The sequence below is a fragment of the Gymnoscopelus braueri genome (assembly GCF_963280865.1).
Source record: "Gymnoscopelus braueri genome assembly, chromosome: 2".
Lineage (NCBI taxonomy): Eukaryota > Metazoa > Chordata > Actinopteri > Myctophiformes > Myctophidae > Gymnoscopelus > Gymnoscopelus braueri.
This window is the reverse complement of record NC_137604.1, coordinates 55,532,343-55,554,164: the sequence shown is the minus strand read 5'-3', so window position 1 is coordinate 55,554,164 and position 21,822 is coordinate 55,532,343. Positions and strand designations below refer to the sequence as shown.

The 21,822-nt window shown below is 41.3% G+C and overlaps 1 protein-coding gene and 1 long non-coding RNA gene across 2 annotated transcripts in view; both read right to left on the bottom strand.

Annotated features, from left to right (window-relative positions):
* The window catches only part of LOC308100615, a 307,745-nt gene that overhangs the window by 185,809 nt on the left and 100,114 nt on the right, over window positions 1-21,822 (bottom strand). The gene's annotated exons all lie outside the window — the stretch shown is intronic.
* commd1 (copper metabolism (Murr1) domain containing 1) lies at window positions 46-12,406 on the bottom strand. Its single transcript, XM_080455879.1, has 3 exons — window positions 12,232-12,406; window positions 9,996-10,286; window positions 46-2,797 (listed from the first exon to the last, which is right to left on the bottom strand). Exons 1-3 carry the CDS (start codon window positions 12,403-12,405, stop codon window positions 2,690-2,692), a joined length of 573 nt encoding a protein of 190 aa, XP_080312005.1. The 5' UTR covers window position 12,406; the 3' UTR covers window positions 46-2,689.

Genomic DNA, 21,822 nt, shown 5'->3' with positions numbered 1-21,822 from the left:
GCACACGTGAATGTATTTCAACCAAAAATGTTTACGTTTAAAAGTGTAAAAACACCAATGGTCTTGTCAAGTTAAAGTCCACCTGACATTCATATACAGCATGTCATAAGGAAAAGGTAGTAGTGGTAGTAGTAGTAATGATAAATTACATACTTGAAATAATTCATGTATAAAAAGGGGTTAATTGAGGTTATCTTCCGCTACAGTCCTTACAAAGTACCAAACTGTCGTGGGTGGAACATTTTATCTTATCAAACCACTGAGTGTTAATCTTGCCATGCAAACAGCTCAGCCTCCCCATTTACAGTACCACCCTATGCCAGTCAGCATTGCGTGACTCCAAACATTTACCTCCCTATACCAGTCAGTGTGGCTTGGCTCCAAACATTTACCTCCCTATACCAGTCAGTGTGGCTTGGCTCCAAACATTTGCCTCCCTATACCAGTCAGTGTGTCTTGGCTTCAAACATTTACCTCCCTATACCAGTCAGCGTGGCTTGGCTCCAAACATTTACCACTCTATGCAATTCCGCACTGCTTGGCAAGTGCAAATGATCATAACAGGCAGAGGTTGACATCCTGGTACGTGGAAAAAACAAACAAGAAAAAACAATGGGTTACATTGATTTATTACAATACTTTAATAATAAAAACTGCAAGAAAAATGTTGACTCTTCCAAAGTACAACTTGATTAAGGCTCATAGATGACAGAAACCACGTTCAACATAAACAATGAATTATACATATTTTCTTTTGGGAGAAAAAGGCTGAGGTAATGGTTTCCTGAGCATGCTGCACAAAGGTTCAGATAGGCTCTGAGGCTTTGCAGTATAGTGTACTGCAGTGGTTCCCAAACTGCGTGGGGGGGGTCCCCAAATTATTTGCTACTTGTGAAAATAGCTGATCTACAAGCTCACAACGCCTCGCAGTGCGAGGCGTTGAGAGCTCGCAGTTTGGCTATTTTCACAATATTTATCTGTGGAACCGAGTCAAACTAAATGTAATGCCTACAATTCCAAGTGCTTGTCAGGGTGGGGGGCGTCCCCAGTTCAAATGTGATTATTTTGGGGGGTCCCCAGTTCAAATATGATTATTTTGGGTGGTCCCCAGTTCAAATATGATTATTTGGGGGAGCTGCGGCCTGAAATGTTTGGGAACCCTTGGTGTACTGTACTCAAATAGGTACCACAGTCAAAGCCCTTTATAGATGCTTGTTAACTTAACTATCTAAAAGATACACTGAAATAATGTCATACCTGCCTGTAGCTTTGTCATTTTAATCAATTGATAAATGTCAGAAAACAGGAGAAATCAATGTAACTTTTGGATTTTAGTATCAAAATCTGTTCATTCATTAACACATTGCGTGCCAGAGGTTTAAATAGGTTAAAATAGGGTACATCTAGTGCCAGCATATCTTCCATCCATTTATGCTGATATGTTGCGTGCTGTAGAAGCCCCGACGAGGACGCGCATGTAAACAAAGCCTGCGTGCGAGACAGCGGAGGGTCCCGACTAACGCCTGGAACAATAATATTTCTAACGCGATCCTCCATTGCAGAGTGATCGGCGATCGAAAACAGCTCATTTCCACCACGTTAAAAAGAAATGGAGATATTAAGCTTTTAGTCAAGGAGTTAACATTGGAGCGGACAACCGGAAGCATTTTTTACATGGATCCATATCCGGCCTCTCCTTCTTAGAGACTCCTTGGATGATTCCAAAGTTTCAAAAAAATATAAAAAACAAAAATGGTCCAAAACGGTCCGGACCGTTTATGGCACATAACGCATAGCTTCTCAAAAACGGTCCGGACTGTTTTTGGCACTCAATGTGTTAACTAAAGTGTTGCCTTGGCTTTGCCCATGAGAGCAACATCTGGGCACAATAATCTTTTAAAAATTAAAGTTCCAGTATGTACTGTGTGGAAAAAGACTGTGTTGGTGCCTAAAAATGGACGATACAAAATGAAATGTACTCCTTGACAACAAAGTGCAGGAAGAAGAATATTGCTGCTGTGGGGCAGAAACCTTGTATCTCTTCACTGTATTCTATTACTTGTCTTGCACGCATGTGTGACTCTATATGCCTGTAAACTAAATGACATTGCGTGCTGTAGAAACTGAACCCTAGAGAAATGATTGAATTGAATAGAGCCTGTCTGTGAGATGCTGCCTGCTCAGGCACTATTACAGTATAATCTCTTATATTAACAAATCAACTGGTTCTGTGCAAAAGGAAATGGATAGGAATGGATAGCAGTCATATATGATATACGTACATAATACATTCAAATTAGATAGTCTGATCCAGGGGACACAAGTCTGGTGTCTGGTGAACGTAGGTATTTTTTAAGGCTTTAATGCACTGTTTTATCTTTTGAAAACAATACTGAAGAAGAAAGGGAAGTAGTCCAGCCTGGACAGGAAGTTATTACATCATTGTGACATTGAAGGAAGTTACAGTACAAAGAGAGCAGTCCGAACACACACACACACACACACACACACACACACACACACACACACACACACACACACACACACACACACACACACACACACACACACACACACACACACACACACACACACACACACACACACACACACACACACACACACACACACACACACACACACACACACACACACACACACACACACACACACACACACACACACCCCCCTAGCTGCGGTGAGCAATGCTGTCGATGCTCTCTTGAATGTTGGTCATCTTTTTCAGCACCTGGTTGATCTTGGCTTCATCAAACTCCAGACACAGAAACTCAGAGTCCTGCCAGAGAGGATTACATTACGTGTCATTAATGCATTAAATGGAATCAGAATCAACTTTATTGTCACATCACAGGTTTACAGGTGTAAGACAGTGGGTGAAATTAGTTTTTGTGCAAGCTCCATCGTTTTTGTTATTTCCATAAGAGAAAGGGGAGAAGAAGAAGGGGGGGGGGGTAAGAGACATACATTAAAAAAACGAATTATTGGGGGTTGGGGTGTGTTCTCTCCTCCGCGTCATCAGTGCCCATACCCTAGGTGGGGTTGGCAAAAGGGCCTTTCTGTGTGGAGTTTGCATGTTCTCCCCGTGTCTCCTAGGGTAGGTACCCTCACAAAAACATGCAGTAATCCTGGTCACTATACTGCCTCCCCCTGGCCAGCCGGGGCGCCTGATGGAGGGGAAGGGAACTGGTTGGAATAACGTGTTCCTTCCACGCGCTACGTCCAACCAGGGAAACTCTCCCCTGTCAGGTGACAAGAAGGTCAGTTGGCTCTCATGCATTGAAGGAGGCATGAGCTCGGCCCTGGCCTCCCTAGGTTGGCAGAGGGAAGGTAGTGCCCAGGATTACATAGACAATTGGCACTGGGTGTAAAAAATAGGGTTACAAAATCGTGGGATAAAAATTTAAGAAAAAAAAAATATATATATTTACATATTTACACATGGTACCAGATATCTATCCAGTGTGGTATACCTGAGGTAAGACATAAGGGCCCCTATTATGTGTGACTTAGATCCATGTCTTAGGCGGTAATTAAGTGATAACGCCACCATCTTATGCGCAATCCCTATTATGCAAGTTCTGAATGCAAACACTTAATAAGACTCGCCAGTCGCCAGCATATTTTACGCATACCCATTTCAATCCATCCGATCTGAAAGACTAGGTGGCATCTCAAAGGTTTATTCCTTCATTAATCCAATGAAATAAAATTAAATAAAAAGGTTTTCACAGCTGTTATAGCTTCTATAGGGCCGTTTTAGGAGCAATGTTCAGTATAAAAAATTATCGAAGCCCCAAATTTAAAACAGAAACTCTATATTAGGAGCATGTTTGGATTGACGCCTCAGACCCTTGTACTGTATGTAGTTTTGCCATATTACAGTATTCTGTATATTCTGTATGTATAACATCATTACAGTATAAATTCACATAATCACTCTGCAACTCCAATACCACATTGGAGTAGAGGGAAAATGACTGTGTTGTTCAAAAAGTCTTTGACAGGACCCATTGGGACCAATTGTTAACACGCTTTGTTTATTAAGACAGTTGGCATAGCAACCACTTTAGTCTAGCTAACTGTGTCTCTCCTTCTGATGTTGACTATCATTTTAACGCCTCTGCTCTCTGGGGATTGTGAAAAGAAAAGCTCCAATGTCACACTACCTTTCTGACTAGTGTGTCATCAGAGAGGAAAGAATGGACAGGAGAAAGCTAAACCGGATATGATTTTTTACAAAGAAAGAAGCAATTTCCAAAATGATACATACATATACACAACCGCCAAAAGGTCAAGCAACATTTGTATTAGGTGTGAAAAAGATTGATTGAACTATTTTTTGCTGATACATTAAAAGCATTATGAGGATATTTAAAAGTTGCACCGTCTCACCTGCCATATGGATTGGATCATTAAACAGCATTTTCAGTGCAAAGCGGAGTGAATCCTATATTTAAATTGGCTAATGGGAGGACCGGCCGGCCGGCGGACAGCGCTGTCACTCGTCACTATGACTCAGCCATAACCATATATGGTGCAGCTACGCCCAAATATAGAGTGCATTGTCTAACCTCCATATATGTCACCCAGCTAACCACTTTCAACCAAGCATCCCTATATTGGGCATACAGTATGTCATTATAGGCTAATCTTTCCACAATTTTCCAAAATATTTCACACAATAAAATATAAATAGCAGCCTACAAGCTACAAGATCACAAGGTGTCATGAGTCGACACGTTGTGTGAAACGGGTATTTTCACTATTTGTCGTATGATGAAATATATAGGGCTTAACGACTTAAAACCCTATACCGTATTTTCCGCACTATAAGGCGCATCTGAGTATAAGGCGCACCTTCAATAAATGTATTATTTTCATATATAGGGCGCACCGCATTATAAGGCGCATCCGCACTATAAGGCGCACTGACGGTGCGGCTTATAGTGCGGAAACCAAGGGAACCAATATTGATACATATATAAGGCGCATCGGATTATAAGGCGCATCCGCACTATAAGGCGCACTGACGGTGCGCCTTATAGTGCAGAAAATACAGTACTTTGTTGACCAGAGTCCCCCAAAGGTCTATACTAGCCCCCCCTTTTTCCCCTCTTCCCCAAAATAGCAAATCTACAAGTAATATACAATCTCAACATGTCGCCAGCTTGTCGGTCTGCTATTTTTCCTGAATGTTAGCCCCCAGGTTCATATGGTTAAAAGTGACTAACGGTCCAATCCAGTGAGCAGAGCACCTTGCACAGAGCTCTATTCATCTCTCTCCATGCCCGTGTGACAATAACATGTGACCTGTTCATTACATGCTACTTAAATATGCATGAAGTGGAGTTCAGTGACATCTCTGTGACATGACATGACACTGTCTCCACCCTCCATCCCCTTTATTCCTCTGATTGTCCCAAACAATGGATGTCTCTCAGTGATCCTTCTCTTCAACACCTGTTGCCTGGTTACCATGTTTTGTTTGTCTTTTCCCCCTGTCTTCCTGTTTGGCATGAATGATCATCTCCTGCCAGAGGGAAACAAGTACCTCTCATATTGATATTTCAAAACTTTTACTGACTTGCAGTGAGTGCAACTGTCGCAGAAGTTCAAATTCCCTATGACGTGACGAATAAATGATATGAAAATTGCCAAGTACTGTATACTATTTAGCATAAAAACTATTCATATAGTTCAGGGGTTTTCAACTGATTATGAACCAGGGACCACCAACCTGACTAAGAATCAACCTGGGGACCACTGCTGTGTTGGGAGGGGATATGGGCGTGGTGTGGGGGGAAAAGCTGGAAATTAAATAGTGACCGTTAAGGGCTTGATTTAATTCGTAGCACAATACAATACTACGTACGCACAACAAATTAAATCATGCCCGTAACAGTCATGAATCATTATTTAACTGAAATATGCTAGTGGTCCAGAGCTAAAAAAAAAAGGTTGAGAACCACTGATCTATTCCTATCCCACTGTTACCCTGTGTCCGTTCTCTTAAACTTCTATATTAAACTCATGTTAACTGATATACTGATTGTAACTTATGAGCAGACACATGCGATTTTATGGGCACATTTCCAAATAATGGTGACTCAACCAGTCAATCCGGTACACTTTCCCTTCTTGAGATTCTAACTCCCTTTTCTGTGGAATTTCTTGATCTACGACTTCCCAGTAACTGACAACATTAACTCATCATCATAGGTCACCAGGTCATTTAGTGCGATGTTTGTCAACTAGTCTCCACTTTGCTACATTACGAAATGCATTGTCAGGGACCACATGCACTACCTTCACGGACCACCAGTGGTCCACAGACCACCAGTTGAAAAGCCCTGATATAGCTGATGCCTCATTCATACAGGTCGATGCCTTTATTTGTGGTGAAAAATCGCCATAGTGCTTTTGCTTTGCTTTTAATTCTTACTTTTGTGGTACAGTTCAGCACTTAATGTATGAAAAGTGCTACAGAAATAAAGTTCATTATCATTGTTGCATCACTTAATCACTGTTTACATTTGCGTTTTGTATGGACATACTCATGACAAAAAGTAAATATATATTTTCGAGCAAATTAATTTGCACGGAACAAACACCCCTGGTGTGTATCTGGGCAAGGATCTCGAGGACAGAAAGGGCTACACCAAACCAAACCCTGTGAACAGATGTCAGTGATGGAAGAAGTACTCACATTTCTGCATGTCTGGGGTCAATATTTACTGTAAATGTAGAACGGCTTTGGTTTATTGTACAACATAGGCATTCTTTGTTAGAGCCTACTTTGCCCATGTATTTCTTATTACAATTAACATGAACGCTTTAATATCATCATCTTAAGTGGTTTAAAAAATAAAGTCAATCACATTAAATTCAGCTAAATAATAATGTTGAATCTTGACATAGAAAACATGAGAAAACGAAATCCACTTTCATGAGCAACTACTAATCAGCCATTATCACTATATAAACCTCAGCGGTACTGTATATAGGTTGCTATGGGCGGACGTGTTTGTTTTTCTGATCTGATAGGCAGTCCCAGGGGAGCACAGAGAAGCTCAGATCTGTGGGAAAGGGGAGCCGTCCCTGACAAAACCAATAAACTCCTGGGGGACAATCTGACATACATGGTCCATTATGGCCCGTCACAATTATTACAAAACCGTCGCAATTATTTGTGAAAATCACAATCATTTTTGCATAATCGTCATAATTGTTTCCATGTTGAAACACATTTTCAAATATTAAAAAAGCGGAAATAGCTGATCTACAAGGTTACAACGCGTCACAAAGAGATTGTTATTAAATATGTCAATAATTTCTTTGTATATTTCAGTTATTTGTCATATGTGCACTGTGAATCTTTTTATTACGAAGCTCATATGTTCAATGTCAAACATACAATTAAATCGTTAATCGCAATTATTTGAGTAACAATTAATCGTCAACTTAAATTTTTAATCGTGACGGCCCTACGTCCATATGCACCAGTGACACACGGAGTCTATACTAGCCAGCCCCCCCCCCCCCCTCCCCTCCCCTCTAAACACCTTCGCTGAAAATAGCCTATCGATCAAAGCTGTGAGCTTGTAGATCTGCTACTTTCGCCAAATGTTCGCCCCCAGAATAGGGACGCTTGGGTTCATGTTGGTTATTATGAACAGAAGCCTCCCTCAATTGTCAAAAGAACAACAATGTTTCTCTCTTATCGGTCCCATTCTTATCACTGGTGTAATAGCCAACACTATGAATTTGTGTTTCTTTCACGTGACACGTCCGAGGTTCATGAGGAGTTGGCATACTGTAACTTTTCAGGCTGTGACCCCCAAAATAGATCATATTTGAACTGGGGACCCCCCCAAAATAATCATATTTGAACTGGGGACCCCCCACCCTGACAAGCACTTGGAATTGTAGGCATTACATTTAGTTTGACTGTGTTCCACAGATAAATATTGTGAAAATAGCCGATCTACAATTACTAATAAAGTTTTTCAATATATACAAGCCCACAACGCCTCGCAGTTTCTGTAGATCGACTATTTTCACAATGTTTGCCTCTTTCTTACGTAATATATTTGACAATTCGGCCAATTTGGTATTTAAAGGTCCTTAAATTGTAACTTTAGAAATGTGCAGATACCCTGTGTCTACTGTAAGTTGGTTTGTTTACTGTTGAGTGAGAAAACAATGTTGCACATTAAGCTAATCATCTGGGGACCCCCCCCCAAAATAATTTGGGGACCCTCCGGGGGTCCCGACCCACATGTTGAGAACCACTGCTGACTCACTGTTGCAGAGCATGGCTTTCCTGATCCTCTCTCCCCTGTGTACTACTGGCTCCAGCATCTCATTGTCATTCTAGAGCAGATCTAATAGAGCGTCGCAGTTCCCGCCCACTTCCTGTTTTTTTTGGTGCCGGAAGAAAAAACTCAATGCATTTTTCCATTGACATTTCCAAAAATATTTATATCTATTAATTTAAGCCTCGAATCAAGCCATCACGAGATCACATGAATCATGACCATAAAACGTTTTTTTCTGTGATTTTTTTTTTATTTTATATTTAATTATATGATATACTATATTTAATAAATACCCTTTGTTTTGCCGTTTTCACAAAAAAAAATATCACAGAATCAAACGTTTATGGTCATGATTCATGTCATGTCATGATGGCTTGATTCGAGGCTTAAATTAATAGATATAAATATTTTTGGAAATGTCAATGGAAAAATGCATTGAGTTTTTTCTTCCGGCACCAAAAAAAACAGGAAGTGGGCGGGAACTGCGACGCTCTATAGGATATGCCAAACACCACATGCTAATAGCACAACATCCAGCGCAGCAGGAAGCATCCACTATCTGACTATAAAAACAACATTCAGATCGCTATATGTGTAGTGCTTAAACACTTTCAACCTGGCGTCCCTATTATGGGCATGTCATTACAGGAAAAAATGATCGAAGGCTTTTGGAAACGTTCAAATATTTTCAAAAATTGTTAAAATTGCAGATCTATATAAGTTCGGCTGTTTTTTGCCACTGGACACAGATTAATATAATTGTCCAAATCTCTGCGTGAGAGGGCATTGGATATCCTGTAGATTTAGGGACACCCATTTCATTTAGTTTATCTGACATGGACATCACAACGGACATTGCATGCAATCTCTGCAGAAAACAAGTCACTGCCACACGGTGCATACTGTTTGATCTATTTCATCATCATCTATTTGAGGGCATATCAGGCTAAATAAATAGGCGTGGCCCATGGACATCATAAGTACGTAACTGTCAATTTCATGTAAATTCCCCAAAATGCATAGGAGCAGGGAAAAACATGTGTGGTCTATAATTGTATATTTGCCGTGTCTGAGCTGTATTTCACCTTGCTATGTTATCTGATATGGTGCCAATTACCATGGGTGTGTACAGTAGGTACTGTATGCCACCTATGTATGCTGTATGATTAATGGTTTATGGTCCACTCCATATAGTTTATTGGACTTCTATTTGAGTACTCATGTAGCATATTTGGACCTTGTACTTTTTTAGCTATGTATGTGTTCATTGTCTTTTTCTAAATGTATCCAAAATAAATCGAATCATACTGGTTTCGGGATCCATACGGGAATGGTGTGTCTCCAGATTTCTTTGGCTATTCAAAAATAGCAGATATACAAGCTCATAGTGCGGCACTCAGTGCTGCGCTATGAGCTTTTATATCTGCTATTTTTTTTTATCGTGAACATTTGTAAAATATTTTGTTCCAGGGACCTTGTATATCTGCTATTTTTGAACATTTTTTTAAAAATTGAGTGTTTGAAAAATTTTGAATCATTTTGAATTAAAAAAAAAAAGTGAGAGAAATACTGATTTAGAAGGCATTTTGTAGAATCGGCCACAGGGTCTTAAAGGGTTTTAAGTTAGCTTACTGGCAGAGTTACATTTAAACACACCTGTTCAGCCCTGCCCAGCTCCAGCTCCACCAACGCCACAGGGCTGCTGTTAGCCGTCTCCCCCCTGCTGGCCGACGTCTGCAGGTCCACCCTCCAGGACAGACCCCTGAGGCCCGGCTCCCAGCGGCTTTGTCCCAGCAGGCTCTCCCTCACGCGGGTCCGCTGGCTCTTCCAGAAGCGGGAGAGGGCGGCGGCCTGTTCAGTGCTCACCCCCCCGCCACCCTGCTTCCTGGTCTGGGCCGTGAGGAAGGCCTCAAGCTGCTCGTGGTCCATGTCCGCTACGGCAATGGACTAGGAGAGGGACAGAAGAGTGGCAAAGGGGGAGAACAGTCATAGAAAGGACAATTTGTAGGGTGCGGTATATCCCTAGAATAGCATTTTATGTAAATGGTTTTGAGGGAAATGTATTTAACTCGACTCCAATTAATTATTAGTAATTACTATGTACCATTTGAGTACATACCTGCATTCCATCCGTATACACTCAAATGTTAAATGTCTATAAATGTGACAGTGAAACGGTCTGCCTTGAGTCCATATTTATAACGCGAATAATGCAATATGTTTGATAATGTGAGTGATACAGTAAAAAAAATGCTGCCCACTCCTGGTGTAGTGTGTACTCACCCAATAATTTATTTCTGTGACATGGGGTCAGCTCTTCTCTATTTTATTAACTGTGATTGATTATCTTGGAAATGTTTAGCAATAGCAACATAAGAGTCTAAATACAGTTTGCTACTACAACCCTAACTAAGGAATAGCAAACCATAGTACTGATAGAATAGGAAATGACCCATTGTTATCAACAATCCTGTGAGACACCTGTGATCATAGCTACACTGATTGGATGTATTAGTGCTGCCACCTGCTGGCAAAAATAAGGCCAAGAGAATACAACATACAATAGCTAATAAAGGGACTATTATATTAAAACACAAATTAAAGTCATGCAGCTGACCTGTATCATGTTATGAGCAACTTTCTGTCAATGAACTCCATGCAGCCATGATTCTTCAAGTCTTCGTGTTGGGAAGCGCTCGTTTTTAAATAACTCAACGTCCTGTATGTATGTATACTATACTGTATTATGTGCAATTTCAAAACAGGTGGTACGCAGGACAAGTGATTTAAAACAAGCGCTCCCAGAGACAAAGAGGATAACCCAAACTCTCCGTAGAGGCGCAATACTGGGGAGTTAATCGTTGTTTAATACAATCAGATAGGACTTTTCTGTTTCACGAATGGGGCCGTCAATGAAGGGAATTGCAACTTGAAATAATATGAATGATTCAATATGTACATTCAAGTAGATTGTTAGAGAACAATCTCAACTGTGATAATTTTGTGAAGAAAAACACCTCTAACTCATAGGTAGTAGGTACATATAATTTGTCACGGTGTGATGACAGATTGAACGTGAACTGGACAGTAATGTCTTGGAGAACTTAACGTTAGCTTGAACTTTGAATTGAAAATGTACCCTCTGGTTCTCAGCATATCATTACTGCATAGGGCCATTTCTTTATACTAGTGGTTGTCTCAAAGTGGGGTCCAGGGATCCCCAGTGGTTCTTGAGGGGGGTTCCAGGGTCCCCAGCAAAGTGATTGATAGTTAAGAACCAAATGGACCAAAGGGTTCCATTTGTACACTCTCAGCGTTATGGGGGTCAGTGGCCTAATGCAATACCAAACTTGGGGGGGGCTTCAAATTTAAAAGTTTGACAACCGCTGCTATATAGGGCAGTGGTTCTCAACCTTTTCAGGCCGCGACCCCCCAAAATAATCATAATTTGGACTTGGGACCCCCCACCCTGACACGCACTGGAATTGTAGGAGTTGAGGCATTACATTTAGTTTGACTAGGTTACACAGGTTGAGAACCACTGATATAGGCTACTAATTCTTCAATGCATGTTGTCCTACCAGCAGACAGTACTCAATATGTGACATCATCACCCAGACAAACACACAGTACATGTTCAGTAATACCCATAGAGGTATAATATAAATAATACCAAATACACAACTCCTTAAGACAGACTCGGTGTTTATTTGTGGGTCAGAGTCAGACATTATAGTGTATAATTTATTATATTATACACTATAATGTCTGACCCACAAATAAACACCGAGTCTGTCACATATTGCATGATAAATTGATAATATACTATATTATCAATTTATCATGCAATATGTGCAGTGAAAGACAGCAGAGATGCACTACACACATGTACCTTTATAAGGCCTTTCATCTTCTCGTACAAGGCGTAGAACTCTTCTTGCGGGAGGTCTGGATACAGTTCATTTTTCAGCAGTTCTTCAGTAATGTCAGTATTATTATAATAGACACTTTGAGCTAACCCGTTTAACAGACCGCTCAGAGATTTGGACGCATCTACGTCCGCCATGTTGCCCTGTTTTGATCACGTGACTCAGATCACGTGAACGTCACGCAGTAACTCAGTCAGTACCCGTGGAAAGCCTGCAGAAACGTCATTGCAATACAATTAATTCATGTATTTTATTTTATTTTATTATTATTAGTCCTATGTTAATTTTCAAAGAACAGAAATTGCTACTGTGTCATTAGAATTAATTTATTACTATTAGGTTTTGTTTTAGTAAATCAGCTGGCATTTATACTAGCTCAATTATTTAAAAAAAATTATCAATTATTTGGCTTCTTATACAATATGAAATAAAAAATCTATACAGAGGGAAACATTTGATAAATGAAGCATAAATTGAGTCAATATTCATATAGCACATTTTATCCCGGATGACTTTCACTTAAAAAGTGCAGACACCTACACAAAAAGCATTTATAAACCCCAACCCCACAACACACACACATGCACTATTTCAACCCCAACCCCTAAACCCAACTTCTAATGTCTAATCCTAAACCTATAACCCCAACCTGAATCTTTTTCTATTTGTAAAAATCTCTTTAAACCATAAAACAATGTCAGTTTCAGAAACTTATGGGGACCGGAGATTTGGTCCTCACAAGTAGACACACACACACACACACACACACACACACACACACACACACACACACACACACACACACACACACACACACACACACACACACACACACACACACACACACACACACACACATAGAGAGAGAGAGAGAGAGAGAGAGAGAGAGAGAGAGAGAAAGAGAGAGAGAGAGAGCCCCAGCTGGGTGTAGAACCATAGCAGTGGTGGAAGACGTACTCACATTTTACATTTTTTAATTACATAAAGTATCAATACCACAATGCATATTACAAGTACAAGTCTGGTATTCAGAATTTACTTTGGTAAAAGTACAAAAGCATTGGCATCAAAATGTACTTAAAGTACCAAAAGTAAAAGTACTCATTATGCAGAAATCTTCCATTTCATGTTTTCAAATGTATAAAATATTTTGAAAATAGCAGATCTCAAGCTCACAACATGTCGCGCTGCGACACGTGAGCTATAGACCAATTATTTGTTTACTAACATTGAGACTGGACGCACAGGTGATTGTTTCACGCAATCAATTCAACCTGTTGTTTCGGGGTGCGCTAGTTTCAGCACACCCCACCCAACCCCCTCCTGTGTGTTGGCTGGTGAGGCGCGTCCTAGCGAGACCTGACAGAATGGGTTTCATTGGGCGCATACTGGTTGCGCACATAGATATAGAAACCTAGATACCTCATTGGCCTCTGCAGTTCGTTGGAGCGACCTGTTTCGTATGGTGGCCGCCATATTTCCGGGGGGCACGGGCACTGGCCAAATGACTACTGACCAATCACAGCGCGTCTTTTCCAGGACTTGTCAGAATCTAGTTGTCCCGCCCCCACCTGCCTTTGATTGGCCTACTGAACGCCCCTTCTGTGACGCACGCGGAAACTTCCAGCTGCCCCCCGGAAGCGGAAGCGCGCCCGCTATAGACCATAATCACACGGCGGCCATATTGCCATTAAGTCAATGAAATGCCACCCCAGTTGCCACCCCAGTTGCCACAGCAACGCAATGTTAAATTCCAAAATGGCCACCGTGTGAATATGGACTATACAGACGCTTCAGAGCCAGAGGAGGCATCTACCTTTATATGTCTATGGTTGCGCGCATACTGGTTCTTATCAGTGTGACGTCATCTGTTAAGGGGTAGATCTGCTTCTATATAGTCTATATAGGGCTGAAGTGATTAGTGTATGTTTTGTAGTACAATATTTGCCTCTAATAGGGATTTGCTGGTCACTCCCTGAGCAAGGCCTATGGTGCACTGGGCATAACGGGTGCCAACAGAAGAAGAGCCATAGGCAACAACGTGGAGGCAACAGAAAAAGCATCCAGATGGCTCTGCATGGTTGAAGAGGGCAGAGCAGTGGGTACATGCATGGGCCGGGGTCTGCACGAGGGTGTCTGCTGTAAGACCCGAAACACCCAGTGATTGAATACTTGTTTTGATTGAATACTTTATTAGCAGTTTGCAAAAGAAAAAGCACAGGAAAGTACAGTCCAAGGTCTGCTAAAAGGATTTTAAACCCAAGAAAGCCTATGGCTTGTTTCCATTGGGGTCCTTTGTGCTAAATTCATCGAAACATTTAATGACAAACGTATAAACAGTTAAAAATCAAATAGACAAATATGTACAGTAAACTAACTAACTAGCTAGTGACCCCAGGAAACAACACCAAGTTTGTGCATCAGAGGATGTTTCTGTAAACTGAAGTAGAGGGTTATAAGATCACATGAACTGTTGTCATAAAATGACGTAGGTCAGGTGAGTTATTTGGTCAGCTTGATAGCTTGAAATCATTGCAGTCTGTTTGCAGTGGGTTTGAAAGGAAGCACTCCAGCAGGGACACTAGGAGGGCCTGCAAATATGGACACGATTAACCTGACTTGGATTTATCTCAAAGCCTTCATGTGTTTGTGTGGTGTTAGTGGAACCCCTAAGTGGTAAGTGGAGCTTGGAAGAGAATATCACTGAGGTCTATGGCACTAGGTTTAGAAATATGGGAAAAATAATGAGATTCATTTTGGCAGCTTAATTTTGAATAATTATCAAGAGCTTCTCTCCAGATTCTGGCAACAATGGCTAATCATTCTAAAACGAATACTTTCACTATTTGCACACAAAAATTGTATTTCAGAAATCGCTGTGCGTTTGATAGTTGTCAAAGTGGACAAACTTAGAGGCAACAATCAAAGCCCATTAGTGCTTGACAGGTTAATGTAGCCTACTTTCCCATCACCAACAGCTTTGGTTGATTCCATGGTTTCCATTATTTAACTTCACCTGCTACTATATCGTATTATTGTACTGTTCCTAACGTCCTACTACTGTTTTACAGTCTCTGTCGCAGTTTCTCTAACAGTATTATAGTATGTCCATAAACCCTAGAACACAAGGGCCATTCACACTGAGCAATATAACTAGGCCATACTATAAAAAAAGGCTATACAAAAATATAGTAAAAAAAAAAGGATCAAAGTCAAGTGGATGGCAGAGTTCACACCGATTATAAAGACATATCAACCCATATGAAGTCACATGTTGTTTGGTTTTTCATTTGGTGGCATGACCTTTGACCTTGAGCATCCTTGAAAGGTCAAACTCTCACCAAAGTGGATCAACACTTAAAAAAGCAATTTCTTTGCTGTTTAAAGGTTGATGTTGTTGTTGTTTTACACATAATTCATATACTCTCAAAAATCCCCAAAGTTTGTCCCATTCCAGTCAGGGATGACAGCATCGGGATACTAATCGAGATGGCCTTTAACTGCTGTTTTCTCTCTTCTGTCATTGTCAAGGCACTTCAGACATAAACTGTGTGGCTGGAACAAATGACATAAGGGTGGGGACAGTGATGGAGGGATATAGAGAAAGTACAGGAGATATCATTTTAAATGGTTTAATTATAGGAAGACTTTCATTTAAGAATGTCATGCAAAATAAACCCACCTAAACCCATCTGTTTGTTAACAAATAGAGCTCAAGATCAACAATGTAATTGAGGGCGTGGTCTTTGAAAGCTCCTTCTACAACTTCAGCCTTCCAGAGAATCAGCCAATGGGAACGGCTGTCGGGACCGTCAAGGCCTCCGCAGGCAGTGGCCATGACGTCACCTACACACTGACAACACACACAGACCTGTTCTCCATCAATGCCAGTGGAGCCCTCACTGCCAAAAGGACACTGGATAAGGAAACCCAGGACTGGTACATTCTGGAGGTGGAGGCAGTGGATACAAGGGTTCCCCCTACATCGGCCGTTTCATTGGTACAACCCATTCCTTTACTTTGTCAGTATAATACTGATGATAGGTAGATACATGCATTTAATGCATACATAAATAAAGAAATAAACACACACACACACACACACACACACACACACACACACACACACACACACACACACACACACACACACACACACACACACACACACACACACACACACACACAAACACACACACACACACACACACACACACACACACACAGTACATGCATTCAATCCTATCTCTGTTGTTACTGTACTAGTAGCATTGTATCTTATGACATTGGTTTCCCTTTACGGTCATGTCCTGTTTGTAATGATCATGTACTTGAGCAGATTATGTGTGTGTGTTTCCCACACACATTTCCTATGTGGCAAGTTGTCCTGCCAAGGTCAAATTGTCCTGCTGGTATTGACTAAATAGGCACCTGATTGTCAGCTCGGTTTTCCTGTACGTGACCTTGAGGAATGGAATGCCATCTCACAGCAACGCTTGACCAGGCTGGTGACGAGCATGAGGAAGTGGTGCGTATGGTTCTTCCACCCACTACTGAGGCTCCTGAGTGTTGCATGTTCGATTAATAAAGTATAAAATTGCCAATATGCTCTGTTTATTCCTTGTAGGGAGTTGGATATTCTATTGAGCACAGATTGTGGCAATTTTGGCTCATTCCACTTGGGATCCTCTCACATAATGAAAGGGAAATGGACAGGCTTTCCAATGACATAGTATGCTACTAATACAATAACAGCAGAGAGATGATGAACCAAACACATTTCAAACTTTTTTTGGAGGAGTATATACAGTACATACACTAATGTGTGGACAAACAATATGAAATCAGTGTCTTTAAACTGTGAACTCTCTCTGCAGGTCATAGTGCAGGTGGAAGATGTGAATGAGATGCCACTGTTTTCCAGTGAATTCTATAATGTGACGACCTTCAGCAACGCTCCATACAAATCTCCTGTCATCCAAGTCAAAGTAAAGTCCTCAGTAATAATACAGTCATCAATTGACACTGCTTTTAAAGGACCATACTAACATGAATACAGTACATGTCATTGCCTATTCACAGCTTCAGTCAGCTTCAGTCATATACTTAACAATTTTCCCATTAATGGCTATATTTTTTGATTTCATGTTCGTTTACTGTACCTTTTCTCTAAAGTAATTAAAATGTTATCAACCATGCCCGAAAAAAAATAGTCAGTTTTAGCTAAACATCATTGCACAAATGACGTTTGAATTTCACAAGTAAATCAATCTTTTCTCGTGTTGTGTTACAGTGCTTCTCTAACCAGGGTCTGTTCCTTCCAGGCCACAGACCCTGACATCGGGGACAGTGGGCAGCTTGTCTACAGTTTGTCGGCGGCCAACGACTATTTTGACATAGACCATTCCACCGGCCTGATCTTTGTGGTGTCAGTAACAGCTTTAGCTGGAAATGTAACTGCATTGCAAGTGAAAGCCACAGACCCCAGAGGACGTTTTACAACCACTAAGGTGGAAGTAAGGATAAGTTAAATCATCAAGTGTATCTTTTTGTTTTGTTTTGTTTTGTCACAAAGCCAAGCACAAGCAGGATGTATTACACATGCACTGCATTAGCCTGAGAAATCAGTGAGTAACACTGGAAAGCAGCAACAATTACGTGCCCTCTCCAAACTGACCCTACAACTTCTCTGATATTTAAAATAGATACGTTATTAATTCCATGCACCTTGAGAGATTTCCAGTAGGGTTGTAATGCAAAGCCACTACATCTGTTAAGTTAAAAAAAACAAAAAACACATACAAGCCGGAGACAACCGGAAGTTGCTGAAAGTGTCTGTCTTTCTTTAAAAGCTTTCTATCATTGCCATAGCTATGCTTTAAATGACAATGACCAATGACATTGACAATGCCCAAAAACCTTGGGCTGGCACCAAATGAACTGAAGAGATGTTTGAGGCAGCATGGGCACTGCAGGAGTAATAGCATTCCTTCTAGTTACACAGCGACAGGATGTAACGATTGAATCTGACCTTTGAACGACAGATAGGAAATTGACACTCGAATGAGGGAGGACCGATTCATTCATCAGACTTTTGAGTGATATGGGACAAACTAGGACATCTCAAACTAGGACATCAAAAACAATGATAAATTGTTTTCAGTTGGTGCTCGGGTAGTGCAGGGGTAAAGTTCCTGTCCACCACTGTGGTAGCCTCGCGTGGCCAGACAATATCACACGACACACTGCGTGGATATTAGTCTGGTCCCTATCAACGATAGATTTTTTTCCAAGGGGCGGTTACAAAAAGATCCAAACGGACTCTATTGGTTAGACCTAAACCAATCAGAGCAGTGCTTCCTTGTTCACGAACCAATCAGAGCAGTGCTTCCTTGTACGTCATTGCTCCAAATAAGGTGATAAGCCCGCCCACATTTGGATACTGGGCCCTGGTTGGTTCCGCACTACTGCGGAGGGAGAGAAATGGAATCTCTATGGAGGGGGGCCAGACCTAATCTGCCGACGGCTAAAGTGCGATGCGATTTTGCAAAGGCAGATTCGTCTGGAACCAGGCTACCACTGTGGAGTCTGGGGGTTTGAATCTTCTGCGGTGCATCTGGCTTGGCCAAGCATCCAAAAGAGCACAATTGGCAATGTTCAGGGGAGGTAAGCTGGGAGGGAGGAAGGGACATTTTTGTTGCTGCACCAGCGACTCCTACGGCCAATTGTGGGGTTCCTCATTGGCAGGTAAGCCAGTGGGGGCAGCAGTGAGAAGACTTAACAGAAATGTGTGGGAAATATTTGGCAACCCTCTCCCCCCCCCAAAAAAGGATCTGTAATAACATATGGAGCTTACATAGAACACATACTGTACATACAAGTTGCTGTCCGGTAGAAACCAGCCAACTCCATTTTTCCGCTTTTGCATTTTTCTCCATAAATCAATGCTATTGAACACTCTGTCTGTGTGTTGATTGAAAAGATATTGAACCAATCAAAAGTATTAAAAAGTGCTTCTGACAAAAGCAGCTAACTTCATTGGATCCTCCAACTTTCTGCTAAACCAGCTAAGTCCACCAAAGGGGGGTGGAGTTAGCTGGTTTTGCTGACTCCAGGCTCCACCCCCTTTTGACCTCCAACCTCATTGTGAGCTTTGAGGTCCATTTAGCTGTTCTTATCAATGATGAACAAAACCTCCTAACTCCACTTTTTGTTTTGTTTTTGTGATTTCCAGAAAAATGAACATTTTGGAGTTAGCTGGTTTCTGCCGGACAGCAGAGATCAATGTATTAGAATTAGTATTGTATTTTTATTAGAGATTCCAACTAGCACCATAACTCTAAATGTCTGAAAGGTGCGATACATTGTCCACCCACTAATGGACAATCTATAATTCACCCCAGGTGAAGGTCCAGGGAAGTGCAAGGAGTCATGTGGTCGTCATCTCCCTGAACCGGCCCGCCAACATAGTGCAGAACAACATTGCCGAGATGGAGGAGTAAGTTGCTTATACTGAACATTGTTCTGTCTTCATGTTGTTGTCTCCTTCTTCTTCTTGAGTGGTAACAAAAAGTGTGTATTGAAGAAAACGCATAATGGTGGAAAATATAGTCATGATCCAAGGAATCCAGGGGGGAAAATATTCATTGTACATCCTACAGTTGAAGAGTTATAGGCCAAAATGTGAAGTGGGCTGTTATAGCGCCACCATGAGGCCATTTTGAAAATATTGAGATGGAAGTTCCATCCAATTCCTTCCATAGGTGTGTGCGTGTTTCACAGCAATCGGACGCTGTGTTCATGATTTATAGCATTTTGTGCAAAACGGGCCTCTCCCGCACAAATTGTAGCCAATCAGAATGGAATCTGAGAAAATACATCTTGATCATGTGACCACAGAGATAATGTGTACCAATTTCTCACAATGAGGTCCTCCCTCATTCAACGCACATGTCTCACAACATGGTGGATCGGAGGCAAGCAGCCACATGTTTTCCCTCAGCTTGCCAAACTAGCCAGGATGACCTTGTGCATACTGGTTCAAGTCCAAAGTTATAAGTCCAAGTTCAAGAGCTAAAGCTTTACTGGTAGGATGATGGAATTCAGGCAAAATTAATAAAGTAGAGAGAGAAAGATAGAGAGTGCAAATGGAGTGAGGGAGGTAGGCCAACTTAAAGTCATAAGAGTGTGTGTGTGTGTGTGTGTGTGTGTGTGTGTGTGTGTGCGCGTGCGTGCGTGCGTGCGTGCGTGCGTGTGGTACCTCCCTTGTTTCAGTCTCTTCATTATTTTTTTAAACTATTTATTTAATAATATGTATTATTAATATTCGCCCCGTGCATCACTATGACAGAACATTTGGATCATGCACATTACTGTGAGATGATAAGGACAATGTGGGCGTGGGTGCTTGTGTGAACAAGGCCGTAATTGTATCACATTTGACTTGCAATTATCTTGAGGTATTGCACACTCTATTTGTCCTTTAATAAATAATTCAATATCAAACTCACAACAATAAAATATCAATGCACAGTAAAGTGCTGGGTGCGTAATTATTGTGAGTTTCAGTCTGAATATTGTTTAGTTTGTCGACTACGCCACTTTTTTTATAGAGGAGAGTCCCCTTTAAATACACCTTTACTTCTACAGGCTTTCACAGGTTCGAGTTACTGGTAAGTTTCAATACTTTGGTTTTGAGAACACACACTTTAGAAAATTCCCTTGAGAAACTGGACACGGATGCAAAATGTATCAAAAAGGTAAGTATATTTATTGGTCCCTAATACAGTGGCTTCTGTGCCTTAAAAACAATCAAAATAACACTATACTAATAAAACCTAACTAAAACACAACAAAGTAATTTACACAACAACTATAAAATGAATTATAAAGTTGTGCAAATTACGCAGGGCTTGGTCAACAGGTTTGCAATTAGCAGGGGTTTCTGTGCAACAATACTTAAGTAAAGTGCTGTGCCAATAAAGTGCTTTTGAGATACTCAACACGTTTCGTTTCAGGGGGAAATACTGCATGTCCATATATGGGGGTAAGTAGGAAGAGGGTTTATGCCAGTCGTCTTTGTCTTCTTTTCTTCTTCTCTCCTTCTGCAATGATAGAAACTATGACCAGTTCACTGTGCATTGGTAAAGTACATGCGCGTTTTCACAGTTGGTGGTTTATACAAGGATGAACGTTGCATGGATCGGTACTTACTGACAGGCCAGGCTTTTACACCTGGCGCTGAGTAGGTTGCGTATGCAACATTTATCACCACTCTCCGTCTCAGCGCTCCTTTTATGGTCTGGTCTCGGTTCGTATGGTCCTCTGTTTATGGTCTGGTCTCGCTCTCTCTTCCTCCCCTTCGGTTCGATCGTTCCTCCCTCTTGGCTCATAGACAGGTACACCTCGGCTTCCAACTGCTTGGTGGCTGGTGTAACTCGCTCAAGTTCCCTCACTTTATTCCGGGGCTCTCATACAACCTCCTCCTCTGCTTCCTCTCTCCGTCTGACCCTCCTTCTCTCTGGGCTCTGCTTCTGCTTTCAACTGTCCCGCCT